The 16,848-nt window shown below is 43.2% G+C and overlaps 1 protein-coding gene across 6 annotated transcripts in view; it reads right to left on the reverse strand.

Moving 5' to 3' along the window:
* Positions 1 to 398: 398 nt before the first annotated feature.
* Positions 399 to 16,848, reverse strand: part of mctp1a (multiple C2 domains, transmembrane 1a) — a 196,512-nt gene continuing 180,062 nt past the window's right edge. For all 6 annotated transcript variants that reach the window (XM_072665258.1, XM_072665256.1, XM_072665257.1 and 3 more), the window contains 4 exons: positions 14,461 to 14,570; positions 14,017 to 14,126; positions 12,818 to 12,915; positions 399 to 5,275 (listed from right to left, as the gene is read on the reverse strand). In XM_072665258.1, coding sequence (XP_072521359.1) covers positions 5,204 to 5,275; positions 12,818 to 12,915; positions 14,017 to 14,126; positions 14,461 to 14,570 — 390 coding nt within the window. In that variant the 3' untranslated portion in view covers positions 399 to 5,203. The remainder of the gene's footprint in view (positions 5,276 to 12,817; positions 12,916 to 14,016; positions 14,127 to 14,460; positions 14,571 to 16,848) is intronic.

Below are 16,848 nucleotides of genomic sequence, written 5' to 3' on the forward strand. Positions count from 1 at the left end.
TTCTGTGTTTTTCTGTTTTCATTCAGGCCTATTTATTTTAGCAAATTCACTTGTTTTGACTTGAATTTTCTGTTTTTCAAATCAAAAATATAATATTTAAGGACAGATATCAACTATAATTTACCCTATATAAAGTTAGGGCTTTTGGAATAAACCACACAAACTGTGTTCAAACTGTACAGTGTTAAAAAAAAAAAATACAGACTCGTTTGGTGGTGTAATGTTATTGGGAATGTTTCCCTGGCACACTTTGGACCCGTTAATACCAATCTAAGTACTGTTGCTGACCATGTGCATTATTTCATGGCCACAATTTACCCATCGTCCAATGGCTATTAACGGCCCATGTCTCAAACAGATTTCCTGAACATGAACAATTATTAACAGCACAAAAGCAAGAGATGATAAAAAATATTTAATAATCTTTTTTTTTCTTTTCAAAAGAAATAGACATTACATCTGGTGCATTAATTTGAAGTATTTCAGCGCTGTTGACCTATTCCGTGCCTTCACCTGCATTCACTCCTTCCTCATCCAACCACTAGAAGCTTAATGATGATGGAACAGGCAACACTGCAGGCTCAAACATCTTCAAGAAGAAATGACACGCATACAACTATACATCATAAACATCTGACCATTTACAAGCATATATTTATATATATATAATGTACAGTAGGAATCTTTACATGGATTAAAAACTAAGTTCAAAGAAAGTTTTAAAAACTGGTGCAAATGAAAGTGCCTTTTTTCCCTTTGCCTTTGATGGAAATGTTACATTCTCTACATCGATATTGGTCTGTATTCTTATTGTTAAAAAGTTCCACTTTGGTTTGCTTGCAAACAGAGCGATTAGGTCTTTAGAAAACAGATTTCTCTCTCGTTATTGGGATGCAGAAACCACACAAGATATATTCACTGAACAATTAAAAGAAAGTTGAACAGCACATACACATTCAGGCTTAGAAAATAGTTCCTTTTCAGCAGTTTCAAAACACTTCTTCAAGAGTAGTTCTTCTGTGACTTCTTTTTTTTTAATAGGGATCACATCAGTCCCATCAGTGTGTTGGTCAATGGGGAGCATGTTGTCTTTGTAAGGAAATGCTCTCAAACAAATCAATGGGCTTTCCATATGACAGATGTGTTCGTACAAAAAGCAGAAAAGCCAGGAGGGATTTTTCTTCTTCTTCTTCTTCGTCTTCTTCTTTCCTCGTGGAGGGACCAGAGCAGAATGGAAGGCTCCTCTGATGGCGCTTTTTTTGCTGTGATCTTTCAACACTTGCTCTGTGGAGGTCCCTCAAGAGGCTCCCCCACAGGCCAAGCCGTGACCTCCCTCTCCGATGGATGGATGAAGGAGAGGAAACGGCAGAGCGAGCACCGAACTCAGAGGAGGATGACAGGAAAAGGTTCAAAAAGAGGAGAGAAAAAAAAAAATAGAACAAACTATGCCCTCCTAGTCCTCATCCCTCCACAGCAGCAGCGGCGCTAAACTCCTGCCCTCGCCGCACCCCTGCCAAGTCCCCTAAGCAGCTTGTCACACACCATCGACGTTTTCGTCAAGAAAGCTATTCCCTACAATGAAAAACACCCACGGAGCTGTTTGCCTCTCTAAGTTTGGCTGGCTGTCATGCTTTTTTGGAAAGGGGAAGTTGAAGTAAACACTGTAGAGGGGCATGCAAAGTCTCGGGCTTGCTCTTGAGCCGAACATGCTTCCTACGCAGCAGGGGTGTAACGATACTTCCATGGAAATTCAGACGTAAACTCAATGCAATATGGTGGTCTCGATCCCACACATTTTTTGATACAGCAAATTTAAAGAGTGTCTGACTGAGTGCTGTGTACATATGGTAATGGTTGCACCATGCGGACAGCTTATGTGCATGTGCCCATAAGGACCCATTTATTTATTCATTATTCATGTATGTAAAAAATTTTGTTTATCAAAATTTTCCCTTTTTCTCTCAATACGGTACTGCCTATTAACCCACCTATTTGTAGCTGCCCCTAGCACTAGCAATGCTCCCGACACTAAGGACTCCAATACTGTGTAATGTGTAATCAGCCACTGCCTTGTTTTGTCGTCAATACAACATCGCCAGGCAACAGACACGCTCAGAGGAAAGCTGGATCCCCGACTTCCCCACCGCAGCTAACAGACGCCTGTGCCACCCCAACATCACTTTTACAGTGATAAGGGGAGAGAGCATCTACCCTCCCAGAGAGAGCACCCACTTAATTTTGGGGTCAATATCAAATATAATTTTTGGGTTAAAATTTTTAAAAACAAAAAAACATTAATTATTAATTAATTATATGCTACACAGATATTTTAGCTTGGAGTAATTAAAGGCAAAATAAACCATAAACTCTTAAGTTCATTCATAAGCCCAGTCATTGGTGTGTATGTTCATAACATAAATCATCGCCCCCTCCCAGTCCAGTTTACTCTAACAGGCCACACCCAGATGCCTAGTACCTCCATAAAACATTATAAATAAGACTCTAAAGAGACGGAGGCAATATGGTTTTAAATGTTGATACACTTTTTAAAATACAGTACTGCAAAAGTTTGACACCTGTGAAAATGAGAATTTATCTGGGCAGTAGGTGTTTATTTCCTTAGTAAAATACTAATATTAGGATAAATAATAGTGATTTTACATCAATGTGTTCATTGGAACATCTTCAAAGCTCTCCTCATGAGAGTCTAGTATTATTTACATTTACCCAACACCTGGTTTGGTAAATCTGTAACCAAGCTTTGTTCTTCAAACTAGCTCACAATATCTCGACTACTTGCTTTTGTTATTTTATGCTGTATTTATGTTTATCTGCATCTGTTCTAATGTGATCTGAAGTTTGTACAAGCAAAAACACTCTTAAGGCAAGATAAATGGTTGTAAATAGTGCATTGTACTGTACTGTAGGAATTTATTAAATCTGCTACACACTTACTACTACAAGTAATGCACTGAAATGACATGATTCTGGTATGTATGTATTATGTTGATGTATATTTTCTTCATAAATCAACATTACTTTGCCTTTTAGTTAAGTCTCTTTATACAGACAACTGTGTTTTAATGTCATACATTGTAGTTAATGCATTTAGCTACTTTATGTTGCACCCATTGCTGACATAGATGCACAAATGCACAAACAGCTTGTGCAGTCCTTGTAGAGAAGTACTGCCAAAAAGACAGGACTCTGTGGAGCAGATAAACATGAACCTATTGGCACCATGCCTAATTCCAGACGTGGGCTAGAGGGGTATAAAGCCTTCCAGCATTGAGCTGGAATCAGTGTAACTGTGTTCTCTGCAATGATGGGATTTTGCAGTTTTGGAAAATTTGGCAATCCCACTGGGATCAGTTGGAAAGTTGGGTGTGAAGTGGGGTGCTAATAATCAATCATCCTGACCTCACTAACACTCCTGTCACTGAGTGCAATGAAATCCTTACAGCAATGCTTCAAAAGCTAATAGGAAGCTTTCCCTGGACAGTAGAGACAAAATCAAGATGAACTCTTTCAGAAGAAACAATGAATAAGCATGTGTCCCAATACTTTTGTCCACAAAGTGTATACAGTATTAATGAGAAACTGCTGTACACATCTGAACCAATTCTGTGCATCACTTTTTTTTCACCATACAGCCCTCCCTCCTCACTCAGCGGCCTGCCATGAGAGAGAGAGAGAGAGATCAAAGTGGAGTGCTGCGTGGGAAGCCGGGTGTGTATGGGTGGTGCAGCAGCGCCAGTGTAGGGCAGAGGAGAGCAGGCGCTTTTCGAACACGATTAGCGATTAGCATGACACTCAGCTGCCACACACACACGCCATTCTGCCTAACCGCGCCCACGTTCACATTAGCAGGGTGGCACCTCGTGGCAGCCTGGACACACTGCAGCGCAGGACGGGACGAAGGGCAGTGCAAGGCTAATTATATTGTGGAGGAGGTGAGGGTTAGACTGGGCTAATCTTCAGTGTCCAAAACAGATGTGGTCATACAGAGGGGTATTTCACAAAGCAGGGGTTCTGAGTTAGAGGTCCTTATGGTTTGAAGTTCATTATTTCTCACAGTCAGTGTGGCCTGTGAACTTCTAATGCATACATCTTAATGTAAACAATGTGATATTTTAACGTATGTTTAGTGTAAAATATAAATGATATCATAAACATGCTTTTATAAAATATTTCTGTCCATTATTTGTCAAAAACAAACCAAAAAAGACTCAAGCCTGACACTGAATCAAATTCCACTGTACAGCCATTACTTGACAAGCTGTGTTTATATGTATGTATTCATTTAGTTACATTTAAAAACTCAGGCTTTTAAGGGCTAAGCTTAAAATCAAGCCTGAGAGAAATTCCTGTTGGTCAAGCCTGAATTTGGGCTTAAGCTATTACGCTTACTAAGAATTCCTGCTTTGTGAAACTGCCCTAGAAACTGTTATGAACAGTGCTGACAGGCCAGTCTTTTACTCAACGAGAAAATGACTACATATGAACCACTCATGCAACATTCACACTGTTAAAACAACATCCAAATTATGTATAAAAGAATATCCCAGATTAATAAATACAGCCCCCCCACCACCACTTTAGTTACATCCTTAAATTGAACTGTATAAAGGCTTTGCTGACAACTCTAATAAGTGTTGCCTAACAGCTGTGGAGGGCTTTGGGTATAACACTTACTGTGCTGTGGAAATTGCAGGGTGCAAGCTCCAACCTAACCATCAGATTTCCCCTACAAAATAGAGATGAGACGTGTCGGGATGGTGCGGTTGGGTGTATTATCAGCTGATCCTGCTATTTGCGGCTGAAGCCGCTCGCTCCAGACTCCCTCTGCTGCAGTGGAAGGACACCTTGGCTTTTAGAGCCGTCTGCCTAGTGCCAGCCGATGACAAATAGCTCTGGCTCTATGACTCTAAAAGGGGTCAAGAGCTTTTCACACTCTCCTCTGCACAAAAAAAAGTAAACAAGTATGGCAGAAACCCTCATGGCAATAATTAAAAGTGCTCCTCTTTTTCACATCAACCATTTGCATTCCTCTGGACTGTACACTGTCAAGGAGCGGAGGAGGAAAGAAGAAAGAGGAAAGAAGGAAAGGCAGAACATCTAGCCAGTCCAGACCAGTGCTTTTCTCCTTGGCGTGCTAAGTTCACAAGTTCGGCGGGGGAGGTCCACGGGAGGAGGAAGAGAGCTACCCCGGGTTATTTTTCTTTCTTTTATTTGGGCTGTGACTGGGATCCAGTTTCAGCTCTCGGTACTGCACCTGTTAAAACACATACATACACACACACACACACACACACACACACAATTATCAGGTGGGCAGTATTAGGAATGCAGTGATAGTGGGGGAGCAGTAGGGGGCTGCTGTGTGGGTGAAAAGCTTCTGGGAAGGGCCCAGAAAAGCAAACAGCGCAGTGGTCAGGATGCGGGAGTGTTCCAGGAAGTCTACATTTACTCTGCTTTCAGGCCCAACAAACACATAGCATTGCAAGCCTGATCAGACCAGTACTAATTATATCATTCAGTTCATATGTTCATGTCTTAGCAACTCTAGGCTTCTAAAAAATTGTTTTTAATGAGCCAATTGTCTTTCTGCTATATCTGTATCTGTCACCACGGTAACCAATAGTACTCAGATACGTTCCTGTACATAGAAAAGACCTAAAAAACAAAAATGATCAAAATATCACTAATATTAGAAGCCAGCAGGTAGTTGCTGAATTCCTTTAGCATCTGAACTATTCTACTTAAAACTAAAAAAATCTCATAATACAGATCTCATAATACGTTTGGATCAGAGAGTCAGTACCCAAGCTACCAACTTTCAAATTGTGAAGTAACACAGTAAAATACAGTTACTTTTCCTTTCAATAAAGTTATGTGGTATCCATACACAATTAGACAGCCTACTACAACCACTTTGCAGTTAACACATTAGCACAATTCATTCCTTCTGGAAAACTAGTGCCATCCTTGGAACAATAAAATACAGTACACATACAAAAGCATTAGGACACTCCCTTTAATGCTGGTCTACATTACAGTGTACTAAATTCCTGTGCACTGGGATGCACATACACAGTTTTTTCAATTGCCAAAGAAAAGCATTGCCAATAAAACAGGTCACTCTGGAACAGACACTATGAGTGTAAAGTTATCATGTTCAGTCCCATCCAGTAGATAGAGGGGTATAAAGCCCCACAGCACTGGGCTGTGGAGCAGTGGAACTGAGCTCCAGCCAATACCTCTTTTTGATCTGTGACTAATCATCCATTGTCTGTACCTGGCCTCAGTAATGCTCTCATGGCCAAATGCCATAAAATCATCACAGTGATGTTCCAAAATCTAGTGTAAGGCCTTTGCAGAAGAGCGGAGGCCTCTATGACCATCAACTATACACTACAAATACTGCACATATTAGGCTGAGAGCCCCTGAGACAGGCCACATGTGCTGCACACTGACACATCTCTATTACAATGAAACCTACAGTGGTTATTTTAAGGCATTGCTCAAAGGACCTTCTGTAGCACCTTTATTTTTAAGAGTGTAGGGATAGATCCTTGAAGACTTGTTCATTAAGCACTGGTGGTTCACCTTTTCAGCTTAATGTGTCTGGGCCTTTCACCTTATTATCCATATTATCTTATTAACTATTACAAATCTAAGGCTACTATGACAATATGTGAGTTACGTGGTTGAGAGAGTAAGGAACTGAAGTGAAGTGAACCCACATACAGGCCGTTAAGAGTTTCAATAGCTAACCATCTAATCTCCTAAGTGTTGCAAATGGCAATCAGGACCTGACATAAATAGCAAGGCCATTATGCGGAGAGACTAAACAAATGGCATTTGAGTTCCTATATAAGGACCGAATCAAAGAGGTTACGGAGAGGTCATGTTAGAAATTTACTCGCCAGCTTACATTCACCATGGTGGAGATTTCATTTTAATCAGCTCTTTTTTGCCTGCAGTGTTGGCTGCAGTGCTCTGGCAGCCCTAATCCACGTATTGTGCAACCTTTTTCTCTCAAATCCTCCATAATCAACAGAGACCGGAAAGATAGTTTACTTCATTAGGCACGGATCCTCTGCGAACAGATGAGGGAGAAACTAAACAAAACAAAAAAAAACAAACAAAAAAAAGTCACTTGTTGAGAGGCGCACGCGCAAACGGGTTGGGCCGTCCCCGGGGCTGGGGAGCAGATGACTTAACCTGGCTGTGATACTCTGGAGCGTGAGGCTGGGGACAGGAGATAAACTGTGGGTGACCGCACTGAGTCGCAAAGCTGGACCTGTCCCAGTCTAGCCAGGGCCAGATTTCCCAGCAACACAGTCAAATGCCCAAAAGGATGAGGGTTAGAGAGAGAGAGAGAGAGAGAGACACACACAGAGAAAAGGATAGGAAAGAACATGTACAAATAATCTACACTGAAAATCGGGGGTAGAAGTGTTTAGGCCTAAAGACTCCTAAAAATGTCCACTCAAATACACATACAGTGTAAAGAATACACAAATAAACAAACATCCCCCTGCACAATAGTGCTTACATGAGCTTAATGGCAATGTTGAGTTCTTACATATAAAGCATGTTGGGGAGGGGGGGGGGGTATACTTGCCAAAACAAGGAGTCACAGAGAGAATAAAAGCCACACATATATATAACATAAGACACAAACAACAAGCAGAGCTGTCATCGCACTAGCCTTCACAATGGCGTCATGAGACAGCAGCAGCCGTACTGTTCCGGCACTTCAGAGAGAGGCGGGCAGTTTCTGACCGCTTTCTCGCTCACATGTCGCCCACAAAGCATCTGACGTCACCGCTGGTGTCTCCCAGGGAGACGTGGTGCGTGTTACTGCTGACTCAACATAAGCATCTATCACCACTGACTGAAAAACAACAGCTCCAGTCAGAGATGGTGGGTAAGATCTTACAGACTATGTAAAAAGGCCTAATCGGTACTGGAAAATGCACCGAATTGGCTTGATTCAAATGACTGAAAGGCAAAATTACAGCAAAATATATAGAGCATTTTATTTATGTGCATATTTTATTTATGTGAATTAAATTAATATGATGCATTGCTCCTTTTCGGGGTGCAGTGCCAGCTGCTATATAATGATGCTATAATGATGCCGCATCCTCAGCTTTTGTAATCTGTAATACAATTCTATAGCTTGTTTATTGCAAACATGGCCTGTTTACAATTCTTTACACACTTCTTTTAAAAAGTTCAGTCAGTAAATAAATAAAAAAGCAGCCCGAATGAAAAAATAATTGCTAGGGCTTTTATATATACAGAAAATACAGAGGCCCTACCGTTTGACCCAGTTTTGAACTAGAGTAAATTAGGGTTGGAGATGATGACCAGAATAGTGCAGGCTTTCTGTACGAGCTGTGCGTGCCCTTTAACAGGGAGCTGTTCCCTGCACGGATAAGCCTAATAGGGTCATTATTTTTGGATTTAAACCTCGCGTGTCACCGTTGCGGCTGACTTTCGCAAACCTTTCTGAACTAAGTGTAAACAAAACTTTGCATGTCAAGGTGACGAGATACGGATCAACGTATCGTGAATCTAATGGAAGAAAAGAAGTGGGTGAAAAAGAAAAAAAACAAACAAACAAACAAAAAACCCAACAACAATAAAAGCTCAATCAAAAGAATCCTTCAGAAGGGGACTGCCGCAGAGACGCTTTTGCGCGTTACAGGTTCTATTACAGTGAATGGGTGACAGCTCTGCCATCTTTAAGTGGAGCAACGTGCACTCATCCCCCTTTTTAATGATGGAGAGCTGTCCCACCGAAGAGGGAACGCAAAACAAAACTAAAGCAAAGAATAAAATAAAGGGGTGAGAATAATAGACTGGGAAGAAAAGGAAGTTTGGGGAGGGAGGGAGGGAAGAATTGGAGAGAAGGGGGTTACAGAAAAAATGACTGTGGTGAGATAGCAATTTGGAGAAAGTGCTTGGCACAAAGCAAACATGCACGCGAGACGGTGGGTAAAGACCTCGCGCCGCTCAAAGGCTGCTCCACCCTCGCTCCTTCTCCCTGGCGCTGACAGTACGGAGCTACGAGAGAGAGAGAGGGGGAAAAAACGAGCTTTGAAGTATGCATGTGCATGCGATGGCGCCGCGTGGGCCTTGTGCTGCGCGTGCGTCGCGTTTAGTGGTGTCACGCACCGTCCCGGGAGCGCGCGCTGTCGTCCCAGCCGCTGAGCGGGGATCGAGGGTTTGAAGCCACAGGGGCGGCAGGCAAATATAAATAAGTAAAGGCAAAAGGCGAACATTTTTAATGATACTATACTATGCTGTTTATACAGGAGAAAAGGGGGAGGGGGGCACGGAAAAAAACGTCCTCGCTTCATCTCCTGTGACACCTAACCTAGCATTAGGGGTATTAAACGTTCTCCTAAAAAAAGAGTCATGCAGACACCCACAGACGAGAGGATGCTGCTTTTCGCATCTATTGTCGAGAGGAAGAAGAACAAGAAGAAGAAGCAGCGTGCCGAGGTGAAGGCAGGCGAGGCTGAAGGGAAAAGTTCTCCAGCAAAGTTTCGTCAGCTTTTTGGATGTGTGCTAATTGCCTGTTTAAACTCTAAACAGAAAGCCCTAGCGTTGCACAGCGGAGGCTTTGATATGCGCCGATAGCGAGCAAAAAGTTGGAGGGCCCGGACTGAAGCCACAGGACATGCGCAGACCTCTTTATAGAGCACCCCCTTTACAAAAAAACACCCAAAGGCCATAGTGCTTCTTTCCCAGTAACACCCTTCTCAGGTGATGAATGTGTGTACTGCTGAGTCGTATTGCACAGCTTGTGTGGCTGCATTTTAATCTTTTCATTTGCATAGGCCGTAATGGAGCCCACCACGTGCTAATTGCTGCATCCAACTTCACGTTCCCCGCCCCCACTGGCTAATGGCATCATAAAGCATTCCAGTGATGGGACGCGTCTCCAGGACTGGGCTGAGAATACTACTTAAGTCTGCAACAGTAGCTGCCCTCATTTAAGGGACATAAAAGATTCCCTTGGATCTGGGTGCCAGCTTACTCAGGCATGAAATCAAAACCATTCAACCAAGGGGCACGTGTACAAGGTAAAGCCGGTCTCTGAGGGCACCAGGCATATTGAATCAAAGGATGATGTATAAAATAAAAAAGGTATACTTAACAGGTAGCTTATGCACAGCAGGTTCTGTGTATCGTTGGATTCCAGCAGTGCAGCAGAAAGGCCTGGCCACTCAGAGCCGGAGTACATTAGCCGAATTTATATTAGCGTAAAAAGGCATTTGTATCCCTAGAGCTCTCCCAAAAGTAGACTTCTAACATCACTGCTCCGCAGGATGGCTATAGCCATATAGTTTAAGCATAAGCTCGTTTCATCAGGGGGCAAATGCAGCCACCACTGGAAGCTGAGGTAATTCAGTATTCCCACAAAGACACCCCGTACTGATGTACTGCAGTATTGATGCCCTTTATATAAAGAGTCATTAGAAGCTCATCAGTTCTGCTTGTTCTCAGGCACCTCCAAATGATCTGTAAAGAGGCAGTGGCCCTTCTCAGCCCTGCAGGGCTGTCACCTGGGGGACAGTGTGGGAGGTTCGGGTCACGCGGGGGCCTCAAAAATAGCGCTTCATTTGTCATCCATACGGAACAGTAGGGCCCATGGGTGCCTGCGGGACACACCCTGACGCGGGGACGCTTCATTTGAGTCTCCGGCGTCCCATAGCAGAGGTGAGCGCTGTCCCCCTCGGGTGTCTGTAACCCAGAAAACAGAGGTGAGGTGAAGGGACCCACGCAGGCAGCACAGAGCGATGCAGAGCGGAACGTTACTGACTCGTGCAGCATCACGCGCCGTCCCCTCTCAGTGTAATGTACTCTAGCTTTTTCCGGAGCAGCCTAGAATCATGATACGACTACTTGGCGTGGATTACTGCCCCTGGTCACGGCGGCGAAGTCCTCCGAGGCTCATTCTGACCCTGCCTCATTAGCCAGTGCCTCCTCCAGGCCTTACTACCTGCTGGGACGGCTCCAGGTGTTCAGGTTAGGCGCACCTACGAAAGAAGCTGCCCAGCGCTTGTTTGGGTTGATTTGGATCAGCCTGATAGAGGCTGCTTGTAACCTGTAAAATGTAATTCTTTAATTTCGCCTATATTATATATATATATATATATATATATATATATATATATGTATATATATATATATATATATAATGTTGGAGCATTTCTATTGGTCCATTCAGATTAGGTTTTGACACAATGTGAAGCTGCTAGATTTGAGTAAAGATGATAGACAGAAATGGAGAAGTTTTTTGCATTAGTTACGTATATATTTTAAATGAAGGAAGGTGGTGATAGTTCTGCAAATAAACAGAAACTGTGCTGTCCAATTAGCAGAAAATGCTAGATTGTAGACAATCCCTCATGTAATGTATGGCACATACCAACATTTCTCCTAGAATTGTACATTCAAGCAAACCAGCATTCACGAACCTTCGTTTTTAAGAATATAGCACCATTGGCCATGGTGGTTAATCCCCTCAGAACCACTTTGACCTCGCCTCATTAGCTAGTACTTCCTCCAGACCTTTCTACCTGCCGGTACCTTCTGGGCTCCAGGTGCTTGGGTTAGAAGCACCTATGGAGATTTTGGACCAGGTTAACTGCGGCTGCGCAGGCCGCAGGAAAAGTCAGGTGGGGGCCAGGGATTACGACCCTGTAAAGATCAAAAGGCAGCTCACAGCTCAGGGTCCATCAAAGGCAAGTGTGTCGGCGCTGATGTGGCAGAGCCACTGGTCCCGGATCAGAGCCCCACGACGCCCCGGCAGTCGGCTCCACAGGGGCTTAGCCGACACAGAGGAAGCCGGATAACAAGCAGGGCCTGCGTTTACGAGCACAGGCTTTAATTGCAGTTAAACAGCGGCACCTTGCCGCTCGCGCACAAACACTGGTGTTTATGGAAGGGACGGCAGCACACACTGCACAACACTGATCTCACGCTTAATGTACAGGCCGAGTGGGAGCGGATTACTGCTTCACTCTAATGACTTACAATAACAGAGCATGGAGAGTTACTACACAGCGAGAAGTCCATAAATCGGCGCATGGCGTCTGGTGCGGATTTCACAGATTACATGTAATTTATATCAGTTCTGGATGGCCTGAACTCACGGATCACATACCTCATTAAGTCTAATCCAGATGGCATTATATAATTAGATTTCATCAATAGAATATTCAATTGGCATGAAGTTTAACAGGCGAAAAAAAGTGGTGCTTAACAGAGTAAAAGTTTAAGTGGAGTCTGTTGGTATAAGAAGTATACACCTCAAACTCTCTGCATTGTAATGAGTCACAACACTGTCTGTGATGATAAGAATAGAATTCCCTGATTCTGCATTTATGTAGATCAGCAAGAGGCAAAGGCATAAATTAAAGAACAGAAAAAAACAGAGCTGAGCCTGAAAACTCCCTGGAACTCTCCGAACACACTCTGAGACCCACTCAAGAGAAGTACAAGGCTCGTCGATAGCACATGGGAAAAAGCATGCTGTGAAGCTGACCCCCAGGAATGAAAATATACTTCAATAGTTGACCAAAGCAGGGATAAAAGCAGGTGTTGGAGAGAAAGATAGGAGGGGGTGAAAAGTGACTGGCCACTCCATAACACTCATGGTAAAGTGTGTGTTGGGTAATTATAGATTGGATGAGTGCTGCACTTGAGTCTACTCCGAGGGGAATAGGTAGGTGTACAGACAGACGGATGGATAGAGGGGCTGGGATGGAGAGACAGAGGTGCACCTACCACTTGCACGTCGGAGGGCACTCTGGAGAGGAAGTCCAGCAGTTCGTTGTTGTCGATGGTGTACGGGTCTCGCAGCTTCTTCGTGAATTTGTTCACCCCTGAAAGTTGGGCCGACAGGGCACCATTACACCTCATTGAGGAGGAACAAGTGCACTTCAGCAGTGTATCAAAAGAGCCTGGGCTGTCTACTCCAGCAGCACAGCATCAAAAGCCTCTCTGAAGCCTTGTCTTTTTCTAAGTAAAGATCGGCTGCCATTAGGCCCACAAGAGCACTGCTCTCTGGCCTTTGAGAGCTGCTGCTCAAGTCGGCAACAGCGAACAAAGGAGCACACAGGCCATTAGCTATGAGGCTGTGTTTGCCCCAAGCTCAGCACTCAAGCGGCCCCCATGCTGTGTCGGTGGCAAAAGCCTGCAGCTCACAGAACACAGCTGACATAGTTCATCTGCAACCCTTCTTGCAACTACACTTGTATATTCTCATTCATCTCTCATGTACATATAACCCTCAAAAGTTCAGAACAACAGTTATTAGTTTTATTTTGTAAGTACTCCATCTAAGCATGAAATTACATACACTATATGGACAAAAAAGTATTGGGACACCTGCTCATTCATAGTTTTTTTTCCAATATCAATAGTATTATAAATGTTATCCTACTTTTATTGGAGTAACTGTCTCTACTCTCCAGGTAAGGCTTTCGACTTGATCTTGGAGCACTGCAGTGAGGATTTGACTGCATTCAGCAACAAGAGCATTAGTGAGGTCAGGATGTTGGATTATGACCACCCCACCTCATCCCAACGAGGGGCCCACACCTGGTTCATGTTTATCTATTCCAGAGTTGTGTGCATGCACATCTTTGTCAGAAATGGGTACAATGTAAAGTAGCTAAACGCATTCATTAGAGGAGGTGACCACAAACATGTGGACGTGTAGTGTATTTAATGACATTGTGGGTTGCAATTCATGCATTAGCCTATACGAACAGATTTGACTTTTCTGATGTGGTCACATGGCTAAAATGCATGGATCGTTTTTCATTCTGCAGTCAAGACTCTATGCATGTCTGATTGCATACAAAAAGAAACGATTTCCCTTCTGCTTATAAACACAAATGCAGTATTGACTGAAAATTTTGAAACTCTTCTTTCAACAGAACATCTCTGTCTGACCATCTTCACAAAGGTTCATTACTCACCCCAGGCCAGGACGATGTATCTGAGAGGAATGAAGTAAACTATAACCATGGCTACACACAGCGCCACTATGGCCAGCCAGCTGAGAAAAGGCACAGTCCAGTTGAAGGTGCTGTGGAGAGAGACACACACACACAAGGGCACATTCAGTTCCCTTAATAAAATCTGTGTCTCATATATATTGTATTATAGTACCATATCTGCAGTTTATGCGAAACACTGAGACATACCAGCCTAAACTACAGCACAAACTATGTGCCCTGCAGGAGTAGGCAAAGCTGATTTGCTCATTTGGATCATACAGTATGGCCAAAGACTTTAGCAAACTGCTTTGTCTTTATAAACGAGGTCATGCTGTGGTTTTTCAAAACGGTTCAGAAAGGATCTGTGTGTGTGTGTGTGTGTGTGTGTGGTGCCCGCGTGCCCAGCCAGGCGCAGTGTCTCACTTCTTTATCCTCTCGCCGTAGGAGGCCACTTCATCCAGTGCACTCTGCACACTGATACACACATCCTGAATGGCATACAGCTTGTTCATGAAGCCTTTTTTCTCTGAGTCCTGAGAGAGCGAGAGAGAGAGTAAGAAAGAATATGAGAGAGAGAGGCAGGCTAGGCACATGCATTTTCTTAAATCCTTAAGAACTAAGAGCACACAGAGCTTCAAAGACTTGGAAAGCTCCCTTTCCCACTGTTTCCCCTCCCACCTACTCAAAGTTCTCCATGCAGCAATAACCATATTTAAAACTGTGAGCTTATTTTTGTGCAACAAAGAATATATGTATTTCAACACCAAGAATTTTGGTATGTTGTATTGATCCATCACACTTGCTTAACCCTTGTGTTTAGACAGGGCAAGCCGTGCTGGACCATTAACTTTAACTGTAGTAAGATCATGGTGGTCACCATCATCAGCATCATTACTCGAGTATCCAACATGAAAGGCCTGACTGTTTTAACTTTTGATGGTTGAGAAGCCCTCATTTTCTGTCCCAGCCACAAAGTCGTGATCCCCTTTATTCACCAGAGAAGAAGAAACATGGTCATGCAACACTTGGGCTGACATGAGGAGGCTCAACAGAATGCAGTGATTGAAAACGACATAGAACGGAGGCTGTTTTACTGAGTGGACATGCTGGGACAGTCAAAAACACACAGACTAGAACCTGTAAGATACAGGATACTGTATTATTCGATATGACCAACAAGCCTAAACTAGTTTTTAAGTCACTGTCATGCATTTTCATTTTTGCTGCTTTTACTTAATGACTTAATGTGAATCTGGCAGTTGCTCTTTACATTGTATCTAAATCTCACTATGAATGGACCAATAGAAATGCTCCAACATGACCAGGAATAAAATTTTACACTGACTCCCAGTAAAGTTAAGAAAGTTTTTTTTCCTTCTCCAAAATGTTTCCATTTTTAAGTTTGTTTTGTGTGTGTGTTACAGCTGTTTTAGTGAGAGGTACCAATTTAACCTTCATTTAGAGCAAAGCAAACTGTATGTCAATGTCAAACTAATTTTCTGCCAAATTCTGTTGGCTTGATTACAGTGTGTTTTTTACACATCATACAACAAAATGTTAAGCTCCACCCACTTAGTTGTAGTAGGTGAGTGGAGTATAATCCCACACTATTGTGAGTGCTGTTTTTTTTAACATATGCATTGTAATGTTTAATATTCTGGCCTTATTTTTTGGACACCTTTATCAGCTTAGGGTGGGTTTACACTTCGCATTGCTCTGTTTGCTGGCTGTTTGAACACATGAGAATGCTCCCATTAGAACCCTCATGTGCACCAGATAAGTGGAGAAGGTCAGGCCCAGCCTGCTTCCAAACAATGCAGTTGAAGTATTATTACCCTTAACCTTCTTTGAAGACAAATAAAACCCACAAGCTCATTTATGCCAGAGGACAATGTGATTTGTTGGATATTATGGCAGACATTGTTGCCAAATGTACAAACCCAATGTGACTAATCAGTCATGATTTTTACCCGTATGACACTTGATTACATCTTTTAGTGCAACGTCAGATATGTCAGTCTGACTGCTAAGCAAGGAAGAGCTAAATTAGAACAATGCATACTTTTCTGCTTTAGTCTAGACCAAGTGAACTGAACTACAAACATAAACACATGCTTCATGTTTAAGGCACTATATGGGCCAGTAAGCACATTAGACTGTCCAAGACTAACTGATTTATTATTATTCTTTTGTCTTTCTGATTTTTGGCTGCTACACCATTATCATAACAAAACTGCAAAAAATGTTCCTGCCCTAACTGTCAGCAGTCTGCCCTCCCCCAAACCTCAAACAGAAGGAATATAAGCCCAGACCTTGGGCATCAGGTGAAAGCACCTTTTCCATGTCTCCTTCTGTTCACACTGACCATGCCCCTCAACAAACCAACTGGCAGCACTTAAAAAAATACAAGAAGCCCCAGTACAATGAGCCCAGCATGACAGTAGTGCCATGCTGTTCTCTCCGCAGCAGCGAGGAGCTCTAGCGCTCTCTGTGGCCGGGAACCAGGTCCGTCCCACTGAAGCAGCCGGGCCATCCCCAGCCCTGCTCGGCCCCAGCCTGGCACCACTACAGAGGGCGCGTTCATGCTTTTCATGAAGATCAATTGAAATGTCACTGTCATAGTGGATAATGCCCTCTCGGAACCGGCCAGCGCCTTGAGCCTCGGGATCAAACGCCGCTGTGCAAATCAGGGCAAAGACAAAAGAGGGGTACATTTCCATACAGACTAGGTTACGTAAGAACTTTTTTGTGCACTTTTTAGTTCTGTATGTCGTGCGCGTTCTGTGAGAGAGTTTGATGGTGGATATTAAT

This window comes from Salminus brasiliensis, chromosome 20, assembly GCF_030463535.1.
Source record: "Salminus brasiliensis chromosome 20, fSalBra1.hap2, whole genome shotgun sequence".
Lineage (NCBI taxonomy): Eukaryota > Metazoa > Chordata > Actinopteri > Characiformes > Bryconidae > Salminus > Salminus brasiliensis.